The 24,551-nt window shown below is 43.1% G+C and overlaps 1 protein-coding gene across 1 annotated transcript; it reads right to left on the reverse strand.

The window, feature by feature from the left end:
- Positions 1 to 10,905: 10,905 nt before the first annotated feature.
- On the reverse strand, positions 10,906 to 24,293 carry ST8SIA3 (ST8 alpha-N-acetyl-neuraminide alpha-2,8-sialyltransferase 3). The gene is made up of 4 exons (XM_028169001.2): positions 23,772 to 24,293; positions 22,250 to 22,369; positions 19,277 to 19,834; positions 10,906 to 16,737 (listed from the first exon to the last, which is right to left on the reverse strand). The coding sequence occupies exons 1-4, from the start codon at positions 23,948 to 23,950 to the stop codon at positions 16,455 to 16,457; spliced, it is 1,140 nt and encodes a 379-aa protein (XP_028024802.1). The 5' UTR covers positions 23,951 to 24,293; the 3' UTR covers positions 10,906 to 16,454.
- Positions 24,294 to 24,551: the final 258 nt, after the last annotated feature.

A 24,551-nucleotide genomic window follows, 5' to 3' on the forward strand; every position in this document is an offset into this window, starting at 1 on the left:
CATCCAGTCAGGGTGTTTGCTTATGGAAAGCGCTGAGCCATAGGCCAGGTCTCCACATCCCCTGCAGAAATCTGAAGATTTTTAAAATTGTGTTCAGAATGGGATCATTGGATTTTCTGAGTGGGAGAGGAAAGAAACAAAATAATCAAACATTTTTTCCCCGGATTATAAAAATAAATGTTCATTGGGGAAAATTTAGAAAATTACAGAAAGGCAACAAAATTTCACCATGCGGGGAGAGCCGTTGTTAATTAATAAGCTGGTGTCTATCCTTCAGGTAGGGATATGAGGGAAATGCCATAATCAAATATCTGAAGGGATTTCTGGATATATCTACTCATGAAAACTATCTCTATTATTCTGAGAGCTTCACGCTGAAATTAAGTAGTCTGTGCTGACTCCTCAGAGCTATTTACTTTAGAAGAAAAGCATTAACAACCACAGTAGAATATTCTGGCTGGGTGGGACGGGCCGAGCACAGAGGAGTAAACTCCCCTACGTGAGGCTGTTGGGTGCTAAGAGCATACACGGGGCCGCACTGTCTTCCTGTGTCTGAAGCTGAGTGAAGCATTTCCTGTTGATAGAAGTGATACTGCCAAGGCGACAGGACTAGCTGCTGCAGGAGCTTCACAGATGCAACTCTAAGGGGAGCCCCAGGCAAGTCCGAGCACGTGTGCAGTTAACCAGCACCGAGTACCTCTTGTAAAAGCGTCAGAGTAAAGCTCACAAAGAAGTATGGGACGTGGTCCTTGCCCTCAAGTAGCTTACATTAGTTGGGTTACAAGGTGCAAAGCAGAAAATACAAAGCAGGATGAGCTAAAGGTCAAAGAAGTAGCAAATACAAGGAATGCCATCAATGGTGGGGATTTGAGGGCAGAGTAGGAGGGAGAGCGATCTCATTCAGGATGAGGAAATGGGAGTGGGGATGGGAGTGGGAATGGGAGTGGGGAATGGGAGTGGGGATGGGAGTGGGGATGGGAGTGGGGGATGGGAGTGGGGATGGGAGTGGGGATGGGAGTGGGGGATGGGAGTGGGGATGGGAGTGGGGATGGGAGTGGGGAATGGGAGTGGGGATGGGAGAGTGGGGATGGGAGTGGGGGATGGGAGTGGGGAATGGGAGTGGGAATGGGAGTGGGGATGGGAGTGGGGGATGGGAGTGGGGAATGGGAGTGGGGAATGGGAGTGGGGATGGGAGTGTGGAATGGGAGTGTGGAATGGGAGGGGGGAATGGGAGTGGGGTTGGGAGTGTGGATGGGAGTGGGGAACGGGAGTGGGGAACGGGAGTGGGGATGGGAGTGGGGATGGGAGTGGGGAACGGGAGTGGGGAACGGGAGTGGGGATGGGAGTGGGGATGGGAGTGGGGATGGGAGTGGGGAATGGGAGTGGGGAATGGGAGTGGGGAATGCACAGCTACCTGTGGGAGGTGGGATCTGTACCTGGATACCAAGAGCTTAAACTAGAACAATTTCTATACGCAAACCATCTTTTGGTGATACCCGTTTTTGAAAGTTTAAAGTCTAAGGAATTGTATTCATCTAGGTTATATTTTAGTAATACATTAACCCCCAAATCTCAGTGGTTTAACAGCTTGGCTTGGCTCACTTGGACACTTCTGGGAATGCAAAAATCATGAATAGGTTTCTGAAGATGCCAGTTTTCTATGAGGCTGTTGGGAATCTGCCCACCCCAGCTTCCTGCCCCTCTTCCCATAGCCACTTTCTCCCTCCCTAGAGGGACTAAGTCTGTTTGTCTTTTTTCATCACAGTGCTGCCTCCTATTTTAACCCTTGAGCTTCTTCTGTGTGTCCCCAAACTGGCAGCAGAGGAGGCCAGACTCCTAGTTCCAGCTCCCGGGGTTATCCTGATAACTCTGTACTTACATGGGCTGGGTTTTGGGTGCTGTGGGCCTGCCGAGTCATGTTCCAAGGGCCTGGCTCGGGGGACACCATCACAAGCCGGAGATTATTGTGGTGTGTGCATCTCAAGGGCAATCCCTGGTTACAGAACAAGGTGAAATCTGGAGTTGGCATTACTGTATCCAGCCAGGGGCAGATGAGGACACCAAGCTGGGAGCTGAGTGGGAGGGGGACTCTGGGGAGTTAATATGTGAGGAAAGTCAGTGCAGTTAGACGGAAAGGAAACGAGGAACTTCCCTGAAGCAGAATGCTGGGACCGTTTAAAGGAGCTGCCAGACAGTTAACAACACACAACAGGGGAACAGTCTAGGTATTCAGCGAAAGAAACACAGGGAATTACAAAGATGAAAGAGAATGACAAAGTTCTCTGGTCTCTTGTCCCTGGTTGGTAGCTCAGGATTCTCTTCTTTAGATAGTATCCAGATCAATGCAGCCTTCCTCCTTTTATACCAGAGACTCACGGAACTTACCTCTTCCATCATTCATTCTTTCTGCTCTAGTGTTTGCTGTATTCATCACCTGGAAAATTCCCTCTCTTAGTTAGGGCTGGATCCAGAGAGTGAGAATGGACAGATCATGTAGTGTTCACTGGCACCCGTGGATCGTTTCCTGGTCTAGAACATCTAGGTGAGGGTGCGGGGATGTCTTCCATCTGGGAACCCTCAGCTACTAACAGGAAAGACCATTTAGGCCATTTAAGCCTCCACATTTCATGTAAATAATCTTGTCTCCTAAGAATGAAGCCTCCAAGTAGTCATTCTGGTCTTGACATAATTTAATACAGAAAACTTTCCGGTATACGTTCCATTCTGAAGGATGTAATGCTTCCAAACTGGACAAAACAAATCTATGTAGCCATTTCATTTTCTGATTTTCTATTTAACTCTGACCTTTCTCTCCTTTAAGTCGCTCAAGCACCCTCCTTTACTATATCTACACTTCATTAAAGATAGTTTCAGTGTGTTCCATTTCTGAGAAAAATATCTCCAGCTAAATTTCCACCTTAGTTCCCCATAGGCTTTGTTTACTGCTTAGGTCACAAAGGTTTCTGGAAGCTAAATCAGAAGTATTCGTGTTTGTGACTAAAGTTGTTGAGATCTGTATCTGTATATCTGTGATGTCTGCTGCAAGATGAGAATGAGTTTTAAATTGATCTTTAAGTGTCAAACAACTATGTCCACTGGAACATTTTAGACATCTCTTCTGAACTTACACTTCATGTCATGGGTTGGTCAACTTTCATGTTTTCTCCTACATGTTTTTTTCTTTCAATGTGGTGCATGTACCCCAGCCAGAAAACTCACTTATACAAGACCAGTATCCCTGGCACTGAGCATCTCCTTGCTGTGGGAAATGAGTTCTTTGTATACTAGGAGCTTTTTTAGAATTTGTTGATTTTGGTGGTGATGTTTGATTTGTTTCTGAATCCACTGTTGGAAACACATCCATTTATTGTCTATAGATTTCAGAAAGCTTTATAAAATATGATTTAAGAACATAATTTCCACCACCCAGTAATGCTGTTGGGCTCTTGCAGTATGGGTTTGTTCATTTTAAAGGGGAATAATGGCAACAGGAGCACATGTGAGTCTGTGCATCACTGAATTGTGTTCCATGGGTTCTTCTCTGTGGGTCCTTGAATTACTTGGTGGATGGGGTAATATTGTAAACGGATGTAGTGGGTTGAATTGTGGCCCCTAAAAAAAATGTCCACCTGGAATGTGACCTTATTTGTAGTAAGGATCTTTGCAGATGTAATAAGGTAAGGACCTTGAGATGAGATCATCCTGGATTAGAGTGAACTCCAAATTTCTTATAAGGCAAGTCCTTATAAGACAAGAGAATGGGAAACATATAGACACACAGAGAAGGCTGGTGAAGATGGAGTCAGATTGGCGTTATGTAGCTAAAAGCCGAGGAATGCCAAGGGTTGCTGACAGCCCCAGAAGCAAGTACAGAGACATCAAACAATTCTTCACAGAACTCCCAGAAGGAATCAACCTTGCTGATACCTTGAATTCAGACTTCTGGCAGAATAAATTTCTGTTGCTTTAAGCCACCAAGTTTGTGGTAATTTATTATGACAGCCCTAGAAAATGAATACAATGAAAGTTATCAAATGATATATTTTACATACAGGAAGGAGCACGTTACTTAAAGCAAGGTTTGGCAAACCATAGCCCCACAGGCCAAATCTGGCTGCTGCCTGTTTTTGTAAATAAAATTTGTTGGAACACAGCTGTACTCATTCATGTACCATCTCTAGCTGCTTTTGGGCTACAATAGCAGAGTTGGGTAGTTGTGACAGAGACTGTGAGACCCACAGTGATGAATATACTTACTTATTTATTTTGGGTGCAGATACAGATTTACTTAAGAGGGGGACAGTAATAGGGAATAGGGAGTTCTGTAGTTATTTCATTGGCCACCCTTAAATCTGCTTTGAAAATCTGTATGTCCTAATTTTGAATTTGCTTTTAAAGTCACATCTCTCCTGTAGAAGTAGAGATATTGATTTTAAAAAGTTCAACAAAACAACTGGTCTATAGGATTTGTGTAGCCTCAAGGTAGATTATTTACCTCATCCTACTCACTTTGACTTCTTGGACTTAATGCGAACTGGAAGCACCGTTGAGTAAGCAGTAAACATACTCTCAGAATAAGGAAAAGCGCCACCTATCGTTGTATTGAAGGTCCGTCTCTCCCAGATGGTCCTGGGTGCTTCTTTTTTGATTAGCAATGAGGATGTGATCGGATGGGCTTTCTCCTTTGATGAGTGAAGTTCTCCCCGCTCCCAAACAAGAGAAAAAGTAACTGAATTAAGGAGCACACAGCAATAGCTTATTTACTTACCTTAGCATCGTATATAAATAGGCGTTACTCCTCTGTTGAGGAGTCATCCTCGTTGATGAAGCATGCTTTCCTCCTAAACTTTTTGCTTTTTTAAAGCCTTTTCAACTTTTCTTGTGAAACAAAGATTTAAAAATTTGGTCATTGAACTTCTACTTGAACATTTCTGACTGGCTTTGAAAAAGACTTCTCTTACAAAAATTTGTCATACCTCTTGAAAATCCACTTAAAGGGATTTATACAGGGAAACAGTCATTGATGTTCAAACATTTAGTTACAAAGACGTTCATCAAAGCACTGTTTACAGCAAAGAAAAATAGCAAAGAATGCAAACTTAAATTTGAAACAACAATGGAGAATTGGTTAAATAAGATACAGCTTCCATTCTGTGAGCCTATCAAAGAATATTTAATAACATGGAAAGCTGTTCTTGATATATTTTTAAGTGGAGAAAAATCAAAAGAATGCAACAGTATGCATGGTTTAGAACAAACACACACTCAAAAACAGGTGAAAGTTTTAGGTTTTTTAAATATTCTTTTGCTTATCTCTATTTTCTAATATTTTTTCAAAGAATATTTTTATAATAATAAGAAAAAAGAGTTAAAATGACCAGATTTTCCTTTCAAATATTATCATTTAGAATTGAGAATTGTTCGTTGATGTAAAAATAACTTTGTCGTTTGAGTCCCAGAAAATTGATAAAGTACTTAAAATGTGGCTCGCTAGGACGATACATTTAGATTAGTCACTTTAACTCCTAAGCCTTGGTTTCTTCATTTGGAAACCAGAGCATTGAATTCATTGAATCTCTAAGTTCCTGGTCACCTATGATGTTCTGAGTGGTGTGAGATAGTGTTCAGAGCAGCCTGTTTGTCAGGCTAGCTCACTCACTGAGAAGAGCGCGCTCAAATGGGGGAAACCTCAGCTACTGAGGCTGGTATGGGCCACCCCGGGCCTTTGGACCCTGTAGAAGGCCCGCTGGAGAAGGAGCCCACACGCTTGCTTAGACTAATGCAGAAAGCTGATTGCCCTACTGACCTGGGAGCCTTGGGTCAAGTTGGCCCTTTTATGGGTGGGGTTTCTTTAATTTTCTGTCTTGGTCAAGCTGTGGCAGTGCATTTTCTTAGGGAAAAAAATTCTACTTTTAAAATTTAATTTGTACCAATTGGCCCCAGGCAAAGAGAGCCTGCAATAAGCTCGGTGTCAATTTCATGTTTTGCTGAAGTTTGTGAAGTGTTTTGTTTTGTTTTAGAATAACTTAACGGCTTCTCTGTGAGAGGTGATGGGGGGAATCATCAGCTTGTCAAGTAGTTTTCAGAAAATATAAGCCCTGAGTATTACATCTGGTGTCTAAAGTTTTTATTGCCTTCACTCGAATTTAATGGGGCATCCTTTACTCTGTTTGCCTCTCCTTTTCTCTCTGTCTGTCACCTGCATCCCAACATTCCCTGGAGCTGCATAGGGTAAATGATATTCCCCTGTAATGTGTTGAACTATTTCCCCAGTAAGACCTTTAAGTTCCTTCAGGAGGGGCATTGTGAGTTTGCTCATTTCGTATCCTGTTCCTATCCTGCCTGGCGTTACACATAAGTGACCATTAAGGACTTTTGATTTGAATTAGAGAGTACTGCAACAAACCCTCTCTGATGCAACCCTGTTTACCGAAGGTGGGGTCTTTCCAACCATACTGTATTTTTTTTACCCTACATAAGTTCTCCTTTTGCTTAAAATTACAATCAGGGTGCGCTTTGGTGCATTAATATGCTGGGACATTCTTAATGTTGGAGCATAGATATTGAGAAAAACAATTCTGGGACTGTTCATTCGTTCAGTCAACAAATACTTATTCATGGTGCTATCTGAGGCAGCAGAGTCAGAGCAGAGTGAGCACTTTTGGTGTCTGTGGTGGAGGCACAAAGACGGGAAGGGAGATAAACATGAGTGGAAGTGATATTCAGACTCTATGGTGTATCCATCCATCCAGCCAGCCAGCCAGCCAGCCAACAAATATCAATTGATAGCCTACTAAGTTCCTAGCACTCTTATGGGCATTGGGGGCATAGGCTGATTAAAGCAGGCAAATTTATCTGTTTTGGAGAAGGTAGAGTTTATAATATAGTGGGAGACACAGAAAAACTATGAATAAATAAATGCTATCATTTCAAGTGAGGAAAGAAAATACTTTGAAAAAAATAACACAGGGTAAGGGGATGGAGGCTGATGGGGGCATTCAGGGAAAGTGGTCTAAAGAGTGACTGGAACGGTGTGAAGATGCAAGGAAAAGAGCCCTGGACTGAGTCAGTTTCTCATTTTAACTCTGCCACTAGCAGTGCAGCATGAACCGCGTCCTTAAGCATCCCTCTCTCACCTGATTAGTGATGAAATAAAATGATGTATGTGACTGTAACATTCAAGAGTAATGTATTATTATTTAACAATGTTAAGGCCTGTTGCATGATTTGCATTTAAAGGACCTAGGGGAAAATTGGGCATCGGGGAGCTATTAGTATTTGCGACTAGTTCATGGCTGTAGACAGCCAAGCTCAACCTTTCTGGAGTTCTACAAATCTCCAAGGAGAATTCCTCAAAACACAGGGAATGAAGAAAGGAGGATGCATTTAATGTCTTCGTTGGATGCAGTGTGTTTGTGTGTGTGTGTGCGTGTGGCTGTGGTGGGGTCTTCCGAACGGGGCAGAGACACCGAGCAGTGTTTTCCAGTGCACGATAAAACAGTTTATTTAAAAACAACGCATTCAGTACTGTGTTTGGCACACGAGGCAATGAGGCAGGCACATTCACGCTTAACAGGTACATTTGGGGAGCTGTTGAAGCAAATCACTGCATTTTCTCCGTAAACTACAGTCACAATATACACGCGATTACCTTTACAAAAGAAAAAGATGATTGTCCTTGTTCACCACGAAGGCAGGAGGTTATTTACATGTTCCTCAGTCCAGCATGCTGGCTTCTTTAGGTCTCCATGGCCCTGTCAGTCTGGCAGCTTGTTTCTAAGAGCAGCTGAGGCTGCCTCTCACAAGAGACGTGAGTCTGGGTCCTAAGGGTTGAAGCTTCTTCCAAAGAGCAAGAGGTCTTCTGATTTAGCTGGGAAGGAGTGAAGTCTTCAATGCCAGTCTCTCAGCATAAAATAGCATTTCCGGAACAAATGCACTAGGTGCGTGGGGGGAGGGCTCCGTGGTTATGACAGCACAAGAAGCACTTATTTTCCCTGACACATGCTGCCTCCCCATTTCTTTAGTAACTTACATTCACTGTTCTCCTACCTTTTGACCTTTTGGTTCCATCATTACACCATAAAGATCTTTGTTACTCATCCTACACTGATATAACATTCCTTAAAATGATGCTAAAATGAAATGGTGAAACCAAGTAGTTAAATGAGAGAAGATACCATAAACATTCTTTTGCCTTGTTTTCTGATTTATGCTTTCACGATGGATTGTCAACTTCCCTTCTAAAGAACGGAGGCAGTATGGTGTGGTGTAGTAGAATCAGTGGTGGGGAGACCCAGACTCTAATTCCAGTTAACTAGCTGGGCAGATAAGCTTCCTACTTTCTGAACCTCAGTTGTCTCATGTCCATGTTGAAGATGTTCACCTAGAATCTAGACCTGAGTGAATGTCTAGATCTGTGAAGTTCTGCTATGGACTTAGGTGACTGTCCTATGTGAGTAAATGAAGCAGCATTGGGATGCTTCGGTATTTTTGTTCTGTGTCCTGGGTGAATTTCTGTGCTAATTGCTGATGTTCCATGTTTGGATCTCAACCCATCAATAAACCCCTGCCAGGGCTCTTGGCTGTAAGGCTGCTTTCTGCCTAGTAAGGGCTTAGATCTGGATCTTGAAGCGGGGTGAAAGAGTATTTCTCTCACGGATACCAATTATACTAAGTCTTGCAAAATGGTCTGGATTCTAGATTTCAGAGGGAAATCTCCCCTTCCTTTTTGAAAATAATTAAATGACTTTATTTCACTTACACACATTGACCAAACCTCTGTCCCATTATCTACCAGATTTTCTCCCCACCCTCCCTAGCTAAAGATGTTATGGAGGTGGCTGGTTCCTCAATGCTGGCTTTGCTGTCAATTTATTCATAATAAAATGGGGGCTTCTGTCAAATCCCTTCTGTTTGTAACTATGGACTTAACCTCTTTGGTGTCCAGAAAAGAGCCAGAGGATGAAGGCCTACTTTGTGCCCAGGCTCCATGCAAATTGTTCTGAATACAGAAGAAAACATTTTAACATGTACCTGACTCATTTAAAATAAAATGTAGTGTGTTAAGTATAGAGAAACAAGCTCATTTTGGTAACTGTTAAGAAGAACAGAAAACAGAGGCATACCCTGGCCTTTGGAACATAATATAGAAAATGTCCAAGTTGAGCTTCAAACATTCACAGTCTAGAAAGGTTTTACAGAACCTATAGGATATTCTACTACAGCAAGGAAAGCAGATTTGGTCCTTTATGATCTGTTTTTGATTTACTACATGCAGAATAAAAACCTATGGCCACTTATTGTATGTAAGGAATTAAGTACATTTTTTTTCCCAGCATTACCTTCCAAAGGATTTAATTAAACCCACCTAAGAATGACTTACATCAGAACACCTTTAATTTGCAAACAAAGCTTGTTCTGTGGCTCACTAGGGTATCTGATTTCTAGATACTCAGGAAATAGGGCTTTCACTTATAACTAGTGGTGAGGAAGAAGGAGAGTCGTGCTCAATGCCCAGGGACTGCAGTGGCCAAATGTTTTCTGGTAGAGTTTTTCAGGGTCCAGCCTTACGCTAGCTTAGCTAAGGGCAAGGCATCATAGGGTGCCTTCCTTTACAGTTTTCCCAGTAGTATTCTTATTTAGTGGTGTTTTTAGCCCACTAGGAATTTTCTGAGTGCAGATAAAGCCCAGCCGAGTGCACACTGAAGCCCCAGGTATGGACATGATGCTTAGCTGAGTGTCCCCCTGGTGAGGTAGAGACATTTGAACTACGGAGCCTCTCCAGGTGTAATGGGTCCAGGTAAGCGTATTGGATGTCTTGTTTTTTCCCCTGCTCCTTTGCAGGCACTAATTTCTGGATGCCTGTCAAATCTTGTGCCAGAAGGTTGAGGAGAGGACAGAGAAAATTAGAGAACTGGGGAAACAGGCGATGGACTATAGGATGTAAGAAAAGATCAGCCAAACGTGGTTTCAACTGGCAGTTAAAGAGTGTTTACCTGAAAGGTCAACTTTAGAAATCAGACAAGCCATGGCTAGTAATTTCCTAAGGTTCTGAGGAGTTTGTTGAGTGCTTCCTAAGAGTCACATGGCTAGGGAATATTTTGAACACCTTAGGGTCCTTAGCCTCAAGGACCAATAATATACTAAGAATCAGTAGAATTGATCAAGGTGGAAACGCCTCTCTGTGCGGAGGGGGGGCCCTTGGGAGTCCCTGCAAGCCACTGCTAGTCCTCCTATTTGGTGTCACTGACTCAGAAATTGTTCAGGCAGTGCTGTGCTGGAGCCAGCTCAGAGCGGCTCTTGAGAACATGTGACATTTTCAGCTGGTCGACATCAAGTCAGTAGTTTGAAATCGGCTATGATGAGAGTATTTACACCACGGAAACTGGCAAGTCCTACAGATCAGGGCTTCATCATTCTTCATAGCCAGTCGTTAAAACATTTAGCAGCACACCAAAGAGCTAAAGCTGTCTCTTAACCCCACAGCAGGGAACTCAAAGGAGATCTTTAGCATCCCTGCTGATTAAAGGCTTTGCATGTGCACAGCCATCGTAAGGAGCCTGGCCACAGCTTCATTAGGATGGGGGCACCTCGTTCAACAGGGGCTGGCACAAGGCAGCCAGTGCCAACTGGCCACCTCTCTTATACTCACTTGGTCTTACAACTTTAGCTTCTTGATTTTTTTTTCTTTTTTGATTGGTTTCATTTTAACCCGAAGATGTGTGCGTTTGGGGCATTACCTGGGGGTTGAGAAATCAGAGCACTTGAGGAATATTTTAGGCTCTGGGAATGACATCTAAGTAGAATCTGAATGAATCGTTTAACTTCCCTGTTTCTCAGTCTATCTATTTATAAATATGAGTGACCTGAGATCTGTCTCTTAGTTTGAAATATAAAGAGTGAAATATAAAGAGCTGGCCTTGAGGTAAAGTATGTTAAAGCTATGTTCCCTGCTCTGACTGTCTTCAGGCTTGCATCCATTCTGACTAAATTAACCAGTAACTGTTCACTTACAAATTAGTGACTGGTCAGTTTAGCCAAAATAGTTGAATGGTTGAGTCACTAAGACTGTGTCTATATTGCCATGATAACTCCAGGGAACAGATCTGATATTAACTGCATGAGGAGTGATAAGCATTCAGCTACTTTGGTCAACATGGTATATATGACTTTGCTCTATATTTTTGTTTCTCAAATTGTGGCCACAACAGAATCACCCGGGAATCTGTGTAAGCTGGGCTTATTCCAGGACATTCTGAGTCAAAGGTCTGGGGTGGGGAGCAGGGATTGTATTAGCTTCTCCTGTCATTCAGCTTTGCTTGCCGGTGGATTGGTGGCATAATCCACGTCCTTACCCCATAACCCCGCTGTAATCTTAAATTGGAGTCAGTTATTCCATGGCGGGCTCTTCACTGTGATTCCATTGTAATTAACAACAAGAGAGTGAGCTTCACTGAGGATAAAAACATCTGTTCAAACACGTATATCTTCAATAATAAGTCATCAGAATAAAAAGAAATTTTAAGAAATACTGCATAATACAATAATGACATTCTAAAATGTTTCCCACTTCAAATGTTATATCTATGTGGCAAGGCAATCAAAGTGTGAGAGAGGCATATTTAGTCATTTTGGTCCTTGGTATCAACTCACCTGTGGCCTTGATTAATTGAACCACAGAGCCCAGACAGGTCCATCAGGTGGCCCAGGGGCTCTAAGTCCCCAGCACCTATGATCCTCCATCTGGGCTTTTCAGCCACATACACATAACCCCAACTTTGTAAGCAAAAGCATAGTTCTACACATTCAGGGAGAAGTAGAGGCTAAACAGAAGCTTTTGCCTGGCACATTCAAACAACTGAGGGGAAAAGGACTTAAGGATCCAGAATTGTACAGAAAATTGCTAAGTCTCTCATTTTGCACATGAAGACCCAGCTCAAATTATTCATTATTATTTGCACATCTTCTTAGCATATTGAACTAAATGCAATAATGTGGAGTCTGCTGTTGAAATTACTTATAATATGGGAGGCATTGACAAAATGTATTTTTACCTCAAGAGGCCTCAACTGAAAATTATACATATGGAGAAGTACATAACCATCTTCAGTATTCAACTTTTAAATTACCTATACATATTACTAAAACACGATTTTATTAAGACGAATAGATTATTAGATAAGAGTCCATCTGTCAACTGGGAACTGTCAGTAACTGAATTGTGATTTACCAGATTTATCAGAATCATGATTTACCAAGTAGGTTTCCTCTCATTTTAGGGGAGAATGTAGGTTATTACCAGTGGACTGTTGTATACCTAGGCAAGCATCTCCTTTTCCATTTTGCATTGAGAAATAATTTTTTTTTTGGTGGGGGGAGAATCTTTTTTCCTCTTTTACAGCTTTTATAACTTATTTTCTGTGCCTTGTGAACCCAAGACCATAATCACTTTCCCTTTGAGCCCATTTTTATTTGATGCTGATTAGCCAAGAAGTACTAGATGAGGAGTCAGAATCTCTCCACTGATTTCCTGTGCAATCTTGGGAAAATCACTTAGCCTTTCTGTTTCTCCATGTCTCATTTGGAAAGTCAAGAATTAGGACTAGAGCCACTCAAAGGCTCTTCCATTTCCAGCGTCCTAGGGCTCTAGAATTCTGTCCCTGCTACCTTTGCCCTCAAGTCAACACCTCTTTACTGTCTGTGAGTGTCTAATAATTAGTAATTTGCCCTAAGTCAGAAGAAATGCTCTTCCATTCCTCAGCTTCCCCACCAAGTTAGGTTACTCCTGGCACTCACATTCATGGATAACTGGAGGCCTGGGCACAAGGAGGCTGGGGGAGCCTCTTCTTTTGCACATCCTGGCTGGTAGCCCCATGGTCAGTGCCTAACATCAAAGTTACACACAGACAGCACAGCGGTCAGAGTCGGCACTGCTAGGCATACACACTACTAAACGCATGGCACTTGTACAATGATCAAGGACAGTGAAGACACAGGAGCAAAGGCGGAGGAAGCATAGACGTTTAATCGTCAAATATGGGGAATGTTTTCTGGGTTTGGGAGGGATTCATAATACCACACTTTAACTCTGTCTCGCCTGGATCTGCATGTCTGCACATGACACTCAGAACAACTGATGAAAACTGAGGAACTAGCATTAAACAGGTGGCTAAATGTTTGTGGGTTTTTTTTCCTCTGCAAGTGAATTGGTCATTTGTATTGGTGTCATGTGTAGACAGACTTGGGGGCTTTATGGTGATATTTATTCCAATAGCTGGGGGTGGGCTCTGCCGTGAGTATCTGAAAAGAGGAAAGATTCTGACAAAAGGATGCACTTAACCTAGAACCAATAAAGCAAGGGCAATGCAAATGCCAGGGGTTTGTACCTGTAGCTGAATCAGGAGGGAGGACCCAAAAGGCCCGTCTGCCCAATTCCCTGCTCTTGACCACACAGCCCCGGGAGCTCTGGCTACTTACACCACTGCCTTCCTAATCTGGACTCATGGGACCCACCAACCCTTTTGGTCATGACAGTGGTTCTATAGGTTTAATCTTTGAAATGGTCTTTAAAAACAAGAAGAGTTTTTGTATGATCAGCTAGAGGCTGTTTTTCTCTATGCTGGAACTGTAGGTCAAGGGCATAACTAACAATAAAAATAACAGTAAAAGCTGCCATATATTATTGAGTGCAGACTACATGCCGAAAACTGGGATAAATGCTTTACTAACATATTGAATCTAATTTTTGCAAAAGGAGGATATAGGCTGCATATAAAGAATTTATAATTATGAGAATTGTGGTTAACCACTATAGGAGGACTTGGGATTTTCTTCAGAGTTTTTTAAAGAAAAGGGAAGTATGGTCTTTTTGGATCAGCTCCAGGAAGTCCTACCTGGAAGCAGGGGTTGAGCCTGATCTGTAAGTTCTTCTAGTTCCGGGAGACAGGTCTGTTTCTTCAACATTGTGAGTTTTTTGAAAGTGATGGATGAAATGATGTTGGGAGATGGCAAAGTCCTCTCACTCTAGGTTAAAATGGAGCCAAGAGTGAAGTAAGATTTACAAAATCTCCCTAAACTTAAAAAAAAAAAAATCCCCAAACTTGCCATTCTGATGAGATTTAATTTAAATGGTCCACTAATAGAACAATTAACTGGTTTTAGGGATTGTGGTCTTTTGTTCTTTTAACCTTCCTGGTTCAAAGTGTCTACATATTTATATTTAGTGAAATCTAATGGGCACATTGGGATTAAAACTCCAGAGTCAGAAGCTGGCTCATATAATATTGGCATTAATATCACTTAGCTGTAACCAAATGAACTAAGTGCTTAGGAAGAGCCAACTAAACACTCCTGTCAGTTATCCATCTCTCAGTGACCCTCACAGAGAACAGCATGAGAACTGTAGTACTTTCCTCTTTAAAGTGATAGGGAATAAGCATGTGGTTTCGGTGCCCATCAAATTACACCATTGAATTTTAAAATGTTTTTAATATCTCCCCTTCTAATTATTTCAAGTATCGAGCTGTTTTAGTGTTTCCCATTTCAAAACATCTATTCCTATTTTTTCCTGTCTGTTTGGATGATTGCCGTTCACACAACATTGTGAGACGTGTCACAATTGGTAACACGTTTGAACCTGTATGATTTTTCTTTCACTGGTTAGTACTGGATCTACGTAACCTGCTCTGATTAGCTTTCTGGAAAAAAATTAGAATAAAACAGCCCCCCTTTAGGACCAGGCAGAACATGAGCATAAGGACTGAGTCTTTCCTTACTGAATTTGGTTTGATTTTAGGCGTGATGATACCTTCTCAAGGAGGGGCAGTGAGCTGATTACTGAACTATAGTAATTATTTGAAACAGTATTTGTAACATGACAAGCAATCTAGATGAAGATTTCTGGAAAAGAACAAGCTACCCCACCTAAATGTATTATAAATGTGCTTGACTGGCATTTGGAAAGAAGAAAGAAACTCTTATTAAAATTTAACATCAACTTGGCCAGGCTTTGGGCTGAACTGGAGGAACAAAGTGCTGCTCAGTGAAAAGCCAGGGACAGGAGTGATGTGATTTCTACTCCTAAGGCTGAAATGATGGAAAAGAGAACGGCTAGTGAATTCCTCTGCAGCAGGCCTATACATCTCCAATTCCAAGGGTTAATTTAGTACCAATCTTGCCACTACACAGTGGCTTTTCCTTTCAAAATGCTTAATTTGTAGATGTATAGATCCAATTTCCGTGGCAAGAGGGAATATCTGGTGTCTACGATTGTCTTGAAGTTCTGGAGCAGTGCTGACGGACACAGTGATACTCAAGATGACCTCGCCTCAGTGCTATTCACATGGGGACCTGGCCAGCCTCAGAGCATCTTCTCTGCTTTAACCCTGCTGGTTCTCAGAGGCCCTAATCATAGTTACAACACTTTAGGGGATACGGGATCCATAACAACTTCTAAGTATTCTCCTTCCTCTTCTTCCTTTTTCCTATAAGTTCCAGGTTTTTAAGCTGACTCCTTGCCTCTGTATTCTGAGAGAATTCCCAGCCCAGTGCTCGGGTTGGGACTGTGGGAGGCACTAAACCCAGGCTGCAATGCCCTGCAAACGTGGCAACAAAATGATCTGCCATAACAGCCCTCACGCCAAGAGATGAGATGCCGCCCACGACCTAGGCTTTTTTCGTGGTAGTGAAAGAGGCACTGTATTATACACGTCTCGCCAGAGAGGAACCACGCTGCTGTAGAATGACTTCACGGACTAGTGAGAACTTCATAAGAGGCATTTCTTATAAAAGTAATCATAAGGGGATCCCTATCATGATTTGCTCAGTTTGTCATGAAATATCAAAGTTACCCAGAGCCTTGAACATATCAATTACAGATGCAAGACATACAAGCAAAGCTATTTCAATAGGATTCCTAGCAAAAATATTAAACTCCACGGTGGGGGGGGGGTGGGTCAGGGGAGTGGTTGAGGGGTGTGGGGAGAGAGAGAGAGAGAGAGAGACAATATATGCAAGCCAGTCTTTTATGTTATCATTTTAAAGAGTCTGATCCCACCCAGGCAAAACTGAAATCCTGCTCAAATTGGCCAGAGGCCTCTGATTACGAGGACTGTATCTGAGCAAAGCTGCAGAAATTACAGCCCTAATCCTCATAAAAAATGGGAGGCAGTTTATTATTAAAATACAAACATGAAAATACTTCAGACCATTTCGTTAGCAGCATAGTTCCAGATGCAACATTCCCTTTATCAATCAAGTTTAAGTCAGGTGGCTTCCAAGCATCTGTCCTGCTAAGACCCTTAAAAGAGCAGCGCAAAAGGGGGAGAGAAGACATCTTTCCTTTTAAGTGGCAGACAATCCTTATAAGAAATTCTCTAGGGTTCTATTCTGTCGACTATTCAGTGTGAGTTGGGGCACTTTTAAATCAGCCGTTTGGCACTTTCTGTTCGCAGTTCTTAGGCACAGCGTGACAGAGTCAGCTTGGTGAGCCCTTCCCCGTGCATTCGGTACAACAGCTGAAACTCAGCAGGCAGCTGGTGGGACTCCTGCCACTTGGTAGTAAATTTGGTTCCTTTTTTGTCATAGTAATGGTATGGAAGATCTTCCCTTGTGTTGGGGTCAAATCCAAAAGGCCAAAATCCATACAAGTGGATCTCTTCACATATTGCTGACGCAAGGGTGTACATAAGAATACCTGTGCTCAGCCGTTTGGGTGACAAATGTTTGTTTTTCCAGTACCTGTGGAACAATAAGTACAGGTGGATTCAGAGGCCAGTGTTGAAGGTTTTGGTCAGCTGGGTCACTGTGACTGGTTTGGGAAGTGAATTTATCCAGGTAACTTAACCAGTACTTGCTTTGAATCTGTCTTTTAGACCACAAAACACCTCAGGGCAGGACCGGCTACATAATTTGTGAGACCCCGTGCAAAATGAAAATGTGGGCCCTTACTTCAAAAATTATTGAGAATTTCAAGAGGGCAACAGCAGAGTATTAAACCAAGCGTCGGCCTTTCTAAGCGTGGGCTCGTGTGTTACTATAGAAGTCACACATGTTTGAAGCCATCCCTGCTCTGGGTTGTCCTAAAGAGTGGTGTCTCTGACTCAGTGGTGATGCCATAAAAGCCCGCCAGTGAGAATGACTGTGCTTCTCACACATAAAGGGCCCTTGGGCTGGGGAGGAGGTTGCTTAATCAAAGGGGGCCTCCTCTGTTACTTCCTTATCCAAACTTAGAGATGAAATCTGTCTTCTTGGGTTTGGAAAGATTGTAGGGCCTTATTTTTTTTCTACCCGCTCGTAAAAAAATCACATTCCCTGTTCCTTTGTCTTAACCAAATGCTCCCAAGCCCTTCTTTGGCGTGCCAGAACCTAAGAAAAGTATTTACACACTTTCTGAATTTTAAAAAAGGCTAAATTATGGTTGTTCCTTCCATATTTAGATAGTAATTTGAAGCCTTCCTACCTAAACTGCCAAATATCTGAGACTGCTGTGGAGTGTGTGTGTGTGTGTGTGTGTGTGTGTGTGTGTGTGTGCACGCACACACGTGTGCCTTTGTGACTGGCTGTGCAGGCAGAATCAAACTGTTCATGAATCAGGTTTCCATGGACTGTACTTCCTCCAAGTTTTCCCTGAACTAGCATGTTCAAGCCCGACCTGCTGAAAGGCTGGGGGCCAGGTGGGCCACACAGGCTGCTTCCTGAAGGTTCTGTCACATGCAGTTCCTGCTTCACTACCTGAAGGCTACACGTGGACATTTCCCTTCCAGGTGAAATTCAGAAGTTCAGTCTTTGTTTTAATATTCTTACCTAAGGAGTTAGAATGGCTTCTGATGTCTCTTTTAGTACAGCTATACTTACATAGAGCAAGAGGGGAGCAAAACGATGAGGTCAAAAGACCACAGGACAGGTTGGCAGGAGGCCTGGCTTCTAATTCTGGTTCTGCCCATTTTGGGCAGTGACGTTGGGTAAATAACTCGTTCTTTGTACCTCAGTTAATGCATCTTTAAACTTAGGAGTTGGGTTATATTACCTCTTAAGAGGGTAACCATACATCCTGGGAAACTGGAACAGTCCCAGTTTTTGCCTATTGTCTTTGTTGTAATTCTTAATAGTGCCCTTTTTCTTTCAAAGAAAAGGTTCCAGTGTGGACTGTAAATTCTGGCATCACCCTACCTGTTAGATACATACCAGTTGATTACACGATAATTCCTCCTTATATGAGAGGTCAACTACACAGATCTTAAATTTGGAAGACTTTAGAGGACTACAGGTACGCTACTATGTACCCATCTACCATGGGATAAAAATTTTACAATCCTTGTTTACCAGACCTCCTAGAACCCACTCTAACTTGCAGTAACATCTGGACAGTACGTTAGGACACTGGGGCTATTCTCATAGGGGAAATTAGAGTTGAGGCAATTTCCTCAGATTATTTAAAGAAAAAAATTCTGCAATTAATCTCGCTTTATAAAATGCCCTGCATTTTTACAAATGCCTGCTCCCAATTCTGTCTGCTTATTAGAATCAGCTGGGGAGTTATTAAGACATACCAAGTGCCTGAGCCTCTCTCCTCCCCCACCAGACAAATTACATTAGAATCTCTTGAATTAGAGCCCAGGCAAGAGTATTTTTTAAATCTCTCCAAGTGATTCTAAGGTACAGCCAGAGTTAAGATTCATCGGACTAGACGAAAATATTGCATCCTGGTTAATCTGTCTTTCAAATTACAAGGGATAACAATGAGCTGATAAAATACTTTTCACATGTTTTGGCACTCAAATCTCAAATTATAAAAGCAGATTATACAATTTTGATTTGTCTAGGTGGTTTTCTAATCTTGGACATCTAAAAAACACCCAAATATCAAATAAAAAGGAACATTAAAAGTCAATTGCATCTTTAAAAAAAGCAATTGATTTGTCCACTTTAGTCATTGGCATTATTGGGACACAGCTATCCATTAAAAGAAAATTATTGATTTGTGGTGATTTCCATGCCTGCTTGTTAGGCTTACCACCAAGGAAGGGGACAGGGAATGGAGAGGAGAAGCTGATGAAACACCAGTCCCTCCATTTGACACTTGGTTACCAGCTGGGGTAGGAGACTGAACTTCTTACCTAGAATGATCCATTCATTCATTACAAAACATAAGCGTTCATTCTAAGGTACTAAGCTAACCGCAACAACTAACTAATCAGTTCGCTACCACCCCCAAGAGATTACAATATTGATTTGCCATCTGGTAGGGTATGAGTTAAAGGCAATAAAATATACACACCTGTTGACATGTTGCATTATATTTCCAGGCCAAGCCAGTTGGACCTTTAACTGACCTCTGTGTTCAACAAAAAAGTCAACTAGTGTCCTGGTAACAGTTGCTGAAGTGTGGAAAAAAAATGCAGGGATCCAAAGAATGGCCCCATCGAGCTTTTTTAAACTGAGAAAAAAGTTGTTACGGTCCTGAATGGTCAAAAGATTGTTGTAATATTTTTCCAGGATGCTGGGGTTGAAGGTGGTAAGGTTGGTTTTCCTTCCAACATCTCTTTGGAAAGCCTCCGTAGGGGCAAAATTGCAACGGAAAACAAAATCTGACTTATCTATTTGTTGTCCACACCGGCTCCCTGTCAGGATCCCACTATTTCCAACCACAGCACAAATATTATAATGCTTATTCACAATGGGTGACACATCTGGAAGCAGCGATCGGAAGTTATTGCTAATAGAGAAAACATATTTATGGCTGGAATAATCATAGTGCATCAGTTGTCCAATCCGAACACTATTCTTGGTCAAAGAAAAATTTTTTATTACATCGACATGCTGAAGAATTTCTTGCCTAAAATAAAAAGAAATTCATTAAATATATCCCATTCAAAAGAATTGATTTTCCATCTTATGTCTTATGCTATTTCATTTAGACAAGAACCGTAGGCACTGAACCCAAGAAAGATTATACATTCATAATTGAAGGAAGAACTGCTTCAGAATTTACAAACATGTGCTAGTCTCTCAAATTCTGGGTATAGTCCTTTGAAGCTTGTAAATGTTGTAATTTATGGTTTTTAGCTGCCAATTCTTTGGTTTTCTGCTCTACCTGAAAAGTGTATTTGATCAAGGGGGAGGCATAGGCCAAACTGTGTCAGAAAATACAGGGAGACAATTTACACAGGCCCCAAAGAGCTCACATTAATGCACAAACATTGGTGACTAAGAGTTTGTAACTAGGGACTACTTGTTTGCTATTGGACTGCAGCGTTCAAGGAATATCAAACATCACTGGTGTCCAAATAAGAGCCAAACAGATATGAGTCAGTATGATACTATCTATTATTAAAATATGAAAATGGTAATAGCAGTGGGTGTAGTTGAATATTTAATAGAAATGAGATGATAATCTCATTAACGTCCTTTAAATAATGAAAAAGGAACATTTTTCTACTTGATTATATAGAAACCCATTTAAGTTAGAGAAACCTAATTCTTAGAAAAGGAAGCTATTATAAATCCTGAAAATGTGTGTATATTCTAAGAATTCAGAGGATAAACAAGGCAAGGGTGATACTTAGCACTAATTTCTGGTTGCTTTCATGTTGAGCATTAAGTGTAATTAAGCGTATCCTCTTAAAGTCTCTGCTATTTAAAATATTTAAGAGAGACCGGTCATAGGTTACTCTGCTAGTAGGTTCTTCAGTTCTAAGAAACCATATTGAACCTCCTGTGTCTTTTGCCTAAAAAAAATAGCAGGAATGAAACTAAATGCTTTGCATATCATCATTTTACCTGGAATCTTATTTTTTAAAAATTACTTCATTTGACAAAATACAGAGAAACATAAACTGAAAGCTTTAAGCCAGAACTTCCAAAGTTACTAACAGTGTTCATTACAGACTGTTACAAAGGTAAAGTAAGTTTAAAGTGATACTGGGAAAGTTAATTAAAGCTTACCTAAATGGATTAAAAGGAGGGATGTTTTGAGAAGGCAATATTGTTCTAACTGGTTATTTGGGTCACATGGCCTAGTGTGGGAAGAATATTTTTATTGAGTCAGAAACATGTTTGGGGAAAAGGTATACTGTATTCGACCCATGAAAAATTTCTGGGCTGTCTATAAAATTAATATTGGATTAAAACCACAAAAGTTAAAAAAAAACTTCAGAGTTTTAGAATTAATCAATTATTGTCATGGACTAACTTCTAATTAATGTTTAAAAAATTTTAATCATAATCATGTGACCGTGTGTCAACCTTTCATGTAAACATTTTCATGACACCATGGATAGCTACTGAATTTGTTTTAATTCCATCATTAGATTAAAATAAAAGAGTGCAATAACTAGAAATTCTATGACCAAAACACAACACCCTAAATAGAGTGGTAAAATAAGTATTCGTAAAATAAGTATTCATACCCCTAATGAATACACTAGATGGCTCACATTCCATTTAGCAGCATAATAATCCCACCAAAGAGGAAGGAAAAATGACTTATCTGTGATTCTTAAGAGTTGACCAGATATCACTGAGGAGAATAAATACGTTTGTATAAATCTCATCCTTCTTTCCCCACCTCCAAAACAAAACAAAACAAAACAAAAACCCACACACATAACACAAAAACTCCTTCATGTATAAATGAAGCTGCTACAAGACAATTAAGAACAATGTTGGGTAGCTTTTGCAATACGTTAAAAGCTATAAAAGTTTAATGAGAAGAAACAGGTAAAAAACCAAAACCATAAAATACCTGCATATATTTGGGCCGAGATTTTCACTAGTAATTTGTTAGGGATGAAGTGTAGTGTCTTCTGTGTTTCAGTGGGACAATACTTTTTTACTTTATTTAAAAAAATTTTTTTCTAGTCGGGGAATGAAAATGCATTGGGTGGTATTTTTGTACTTAACTTTTTTTAATTTTTATTTTAAATAAATGGCTTTGGCAGTATTAGCCATAATGTTAACTATACATCATGGTGCTCAATTAAGCTCAAGTTAGGGAGGATACTGGAAATATCTTTTTTCCCTTCCATTCAAATTGGTGTTTTTGATGTTTTCTTTTTATGAGAGGGCACTACATATTTAAATTTAAAAAGATTACTAATCAGCCTTTGTTCAGTCAGGCCAAGAAGACAATGCAAATACACCTCGGGTTGGGGGGGCGGGCAGATGTTTGTTGTTTTGTATTATTTCGTTTTGTTTTGTTTTTGAGCTCCAGAATTCAGAACACCTTTTGGATCTTTTCCCCCTATCCTACCTTTGATGTAAAAACGCTGTCCGATTAAATGTCCACTTAGGTCTGGCTTGGAGTTCATGAGTCAGAGAATGCGGAAAGGGCACAAAGGACGGATCTAGAAGCTTCAGCGCAAACTGTGACCTGGAGAGGAGTATGAGTACACAGACAAACGTGCTGGCCTCAGCTAGGGGAAGCCAAGGTAGCCATTAAAGTCCAGCCGGCTGGGAGCGGGGCGGGGATGGGGCGCGGCTGGAACACGTACTGGCTACGTCCCGCCCCAGAGCCCCTTCTCATCTGGTCCAGCTTCTGCTCCCCACACACACCCGGGAGGAAGGAAGAAAACGAGGGAAATCCGTCTCCATTGTCCATCCCTGCGGGTGCGGGAAAGACCATAAAATGGCCGTCTTACGGAGAGCAGGGGCGGACGCCCGGCGCTCTGCTGGGAACTGATGCGCGCAGAGGACCAGGGAGTCAGCACCGCGGACAGCGGCCGCACCACGGCTCGCCCTACCCGCGCCGCCCCCGCGGTCCGGCCGGATTGATTTTTGTAGAAAGGGCCGATGAACCGGAGACCCAGGGGAAGGCTGGGGGTGGCTCCGTCCTTAACCTCTTCCTTCCCGAGCCTAGGTCTGGTTTCACTCCCTGTCCCCTGACTGGGGACCCCCCTGGAGGCGGCTGGCCAACTCCACTCCTCTGCCCAGGTGGGGCTTCTCTAGGTTTCGCGTTCTGGCCTGGCTTGGACCACAGGGTGCACTCTGTATTTGCTACCCGCCCCTCAGAGGCTCTGCTGCGGGAGCTCCTAGGGGGGCACACTGGGGCAGAGGCTGTCGACGAGCTGCGCCAAGCTTCGCCCGGAGCCTTCTCAGTCCAGCCTTGCGCCCGTTGGTGACTTGGAGCTGGGGCGAGGGTAGGCGGCCCTTAGGAGGCTCGCTTCCCGCAGAGGGCGGGGGAATTGCAGAAATCCCGGAAAGGCGGGTGGGGGGGGGCGATGGCGCGGTGTGCGGGGGAGGGAGGGAAGGATGGAGGTCGAATACCCCAGGGGCTTCAGGAGAACAGACCCGCGCATCATTTGATGGGGTGAAGGGTTGGGGAGAGGAAAGGAGGAGAGCGCAAGAGGAGTCCGGCGCCTGCGCCATTAAATCGCCCCGGACCGCCCGGAGCCCGGCCGTGGAGTCTGCGGACAAGGGCGCGGGGTAGGCACTCACCGAACGCATGTCCATCTCTCCATGCCCCTTCCCAAATACACACAAGGCCTCTCCCTCCACCATCATTCTCCTTAAACCCTCCCCCCATTTTTGAAATGGGGGAAGGGATGCTGAAGAAGAATTCGAGAATGCAATCACATTGATTAGGACAACGCCTTTTAGGGGCTTTGGGTTAAAAAAAAAGCACGGGAGGGGTGGTGGTGTAAGAATCAGAGAGAGGAATGGAAGGACCACGCAGTTTTCTTGCCCAAAGTGTCTCGGAGAAGGCAAAACACCCCCCTCTGACCTCCCGGCCCCATAAACCAGATACCTGAGGGCGCTCAGAGGCCCGCACTCACCGGAATCCCGCGTGGAACATGTACATTCGGGGCGCCCCCGGGTTGGCATACTTGGGAGTGGTGAAGATGTTCTCCTTTTTCAGGGACACGTAGCTGATGAGCGATAAAATCAGCAGGGCGACGCTGAGCATAACCAGCCCCAGCACACTGGCGACCCGGGCCATTTTGCAATTTCTCATCCCGGGCTGCGCTGGGATCAGGAAAAGCGGGGAAAGCGGTCCATTGAGCGGCCAGCAGCTCGCTGGCGTGTCAGTGTGTGTGTGAGTGTTCGCGCGCGCGTGTCAGCGTATGTGCCGGGGGGTGGGGAGGGGGACCGGGCAGGGGAGCCGCGGAGGGCCAGGGCGTAGGGGCGGGCAGGAGCCCCAGAGAGAAGCCAGGCCCCCAAGGCCGGGGCGAGCGGGCCAGGAGGCTGAGCAGGAAGATGGAGGGTCTGCGCGGCGGCGTGGCGATGTAGCTGCGCGCCGTGCGTCTCCGACCGCCGGCTCAGGCTCCCCAGCGCGTTTCCAGCGAGGCTGCCGTCTCCTCTGCCGCCTGCAAGATAAATGTGATTGGAATAACGTTACAGTTCGATCTAAGCACAGGATTTAATTAATGAACTCTAATCTCCCAAATAACCGGGGGAGGGGCGGAAGAGGGAGGGATGAAGGGGAGGTGGCAGAGGGAGGGGAATTGAGGCTGGAAGGCTGCAGCCCACGTCAATGGCCTTCCCAGCTGAGGGTGCGGGCCAGGAGGTGGCTCTGGCCAGACAGACGCCCAAACTTAGTTCAGTGGACAATTCAT

The sequence above is a fragment of the Balaenoptera acutorostrata genome, chromosome 13 (genome assembly GCF_949987535.1).
Source record: "Balaenoptera acutorostrata chromosome 13, mBalAcu1.1, whole genome shotgun sequence".
In the NCBI taxonomy this organism is placed as follows: Eukaryota; Metazoa; Chordata; class Mammalia; order Artiodactyla; family Balaenopteridae; genus Balaenoptera; species Balaenoptera acutorostrata.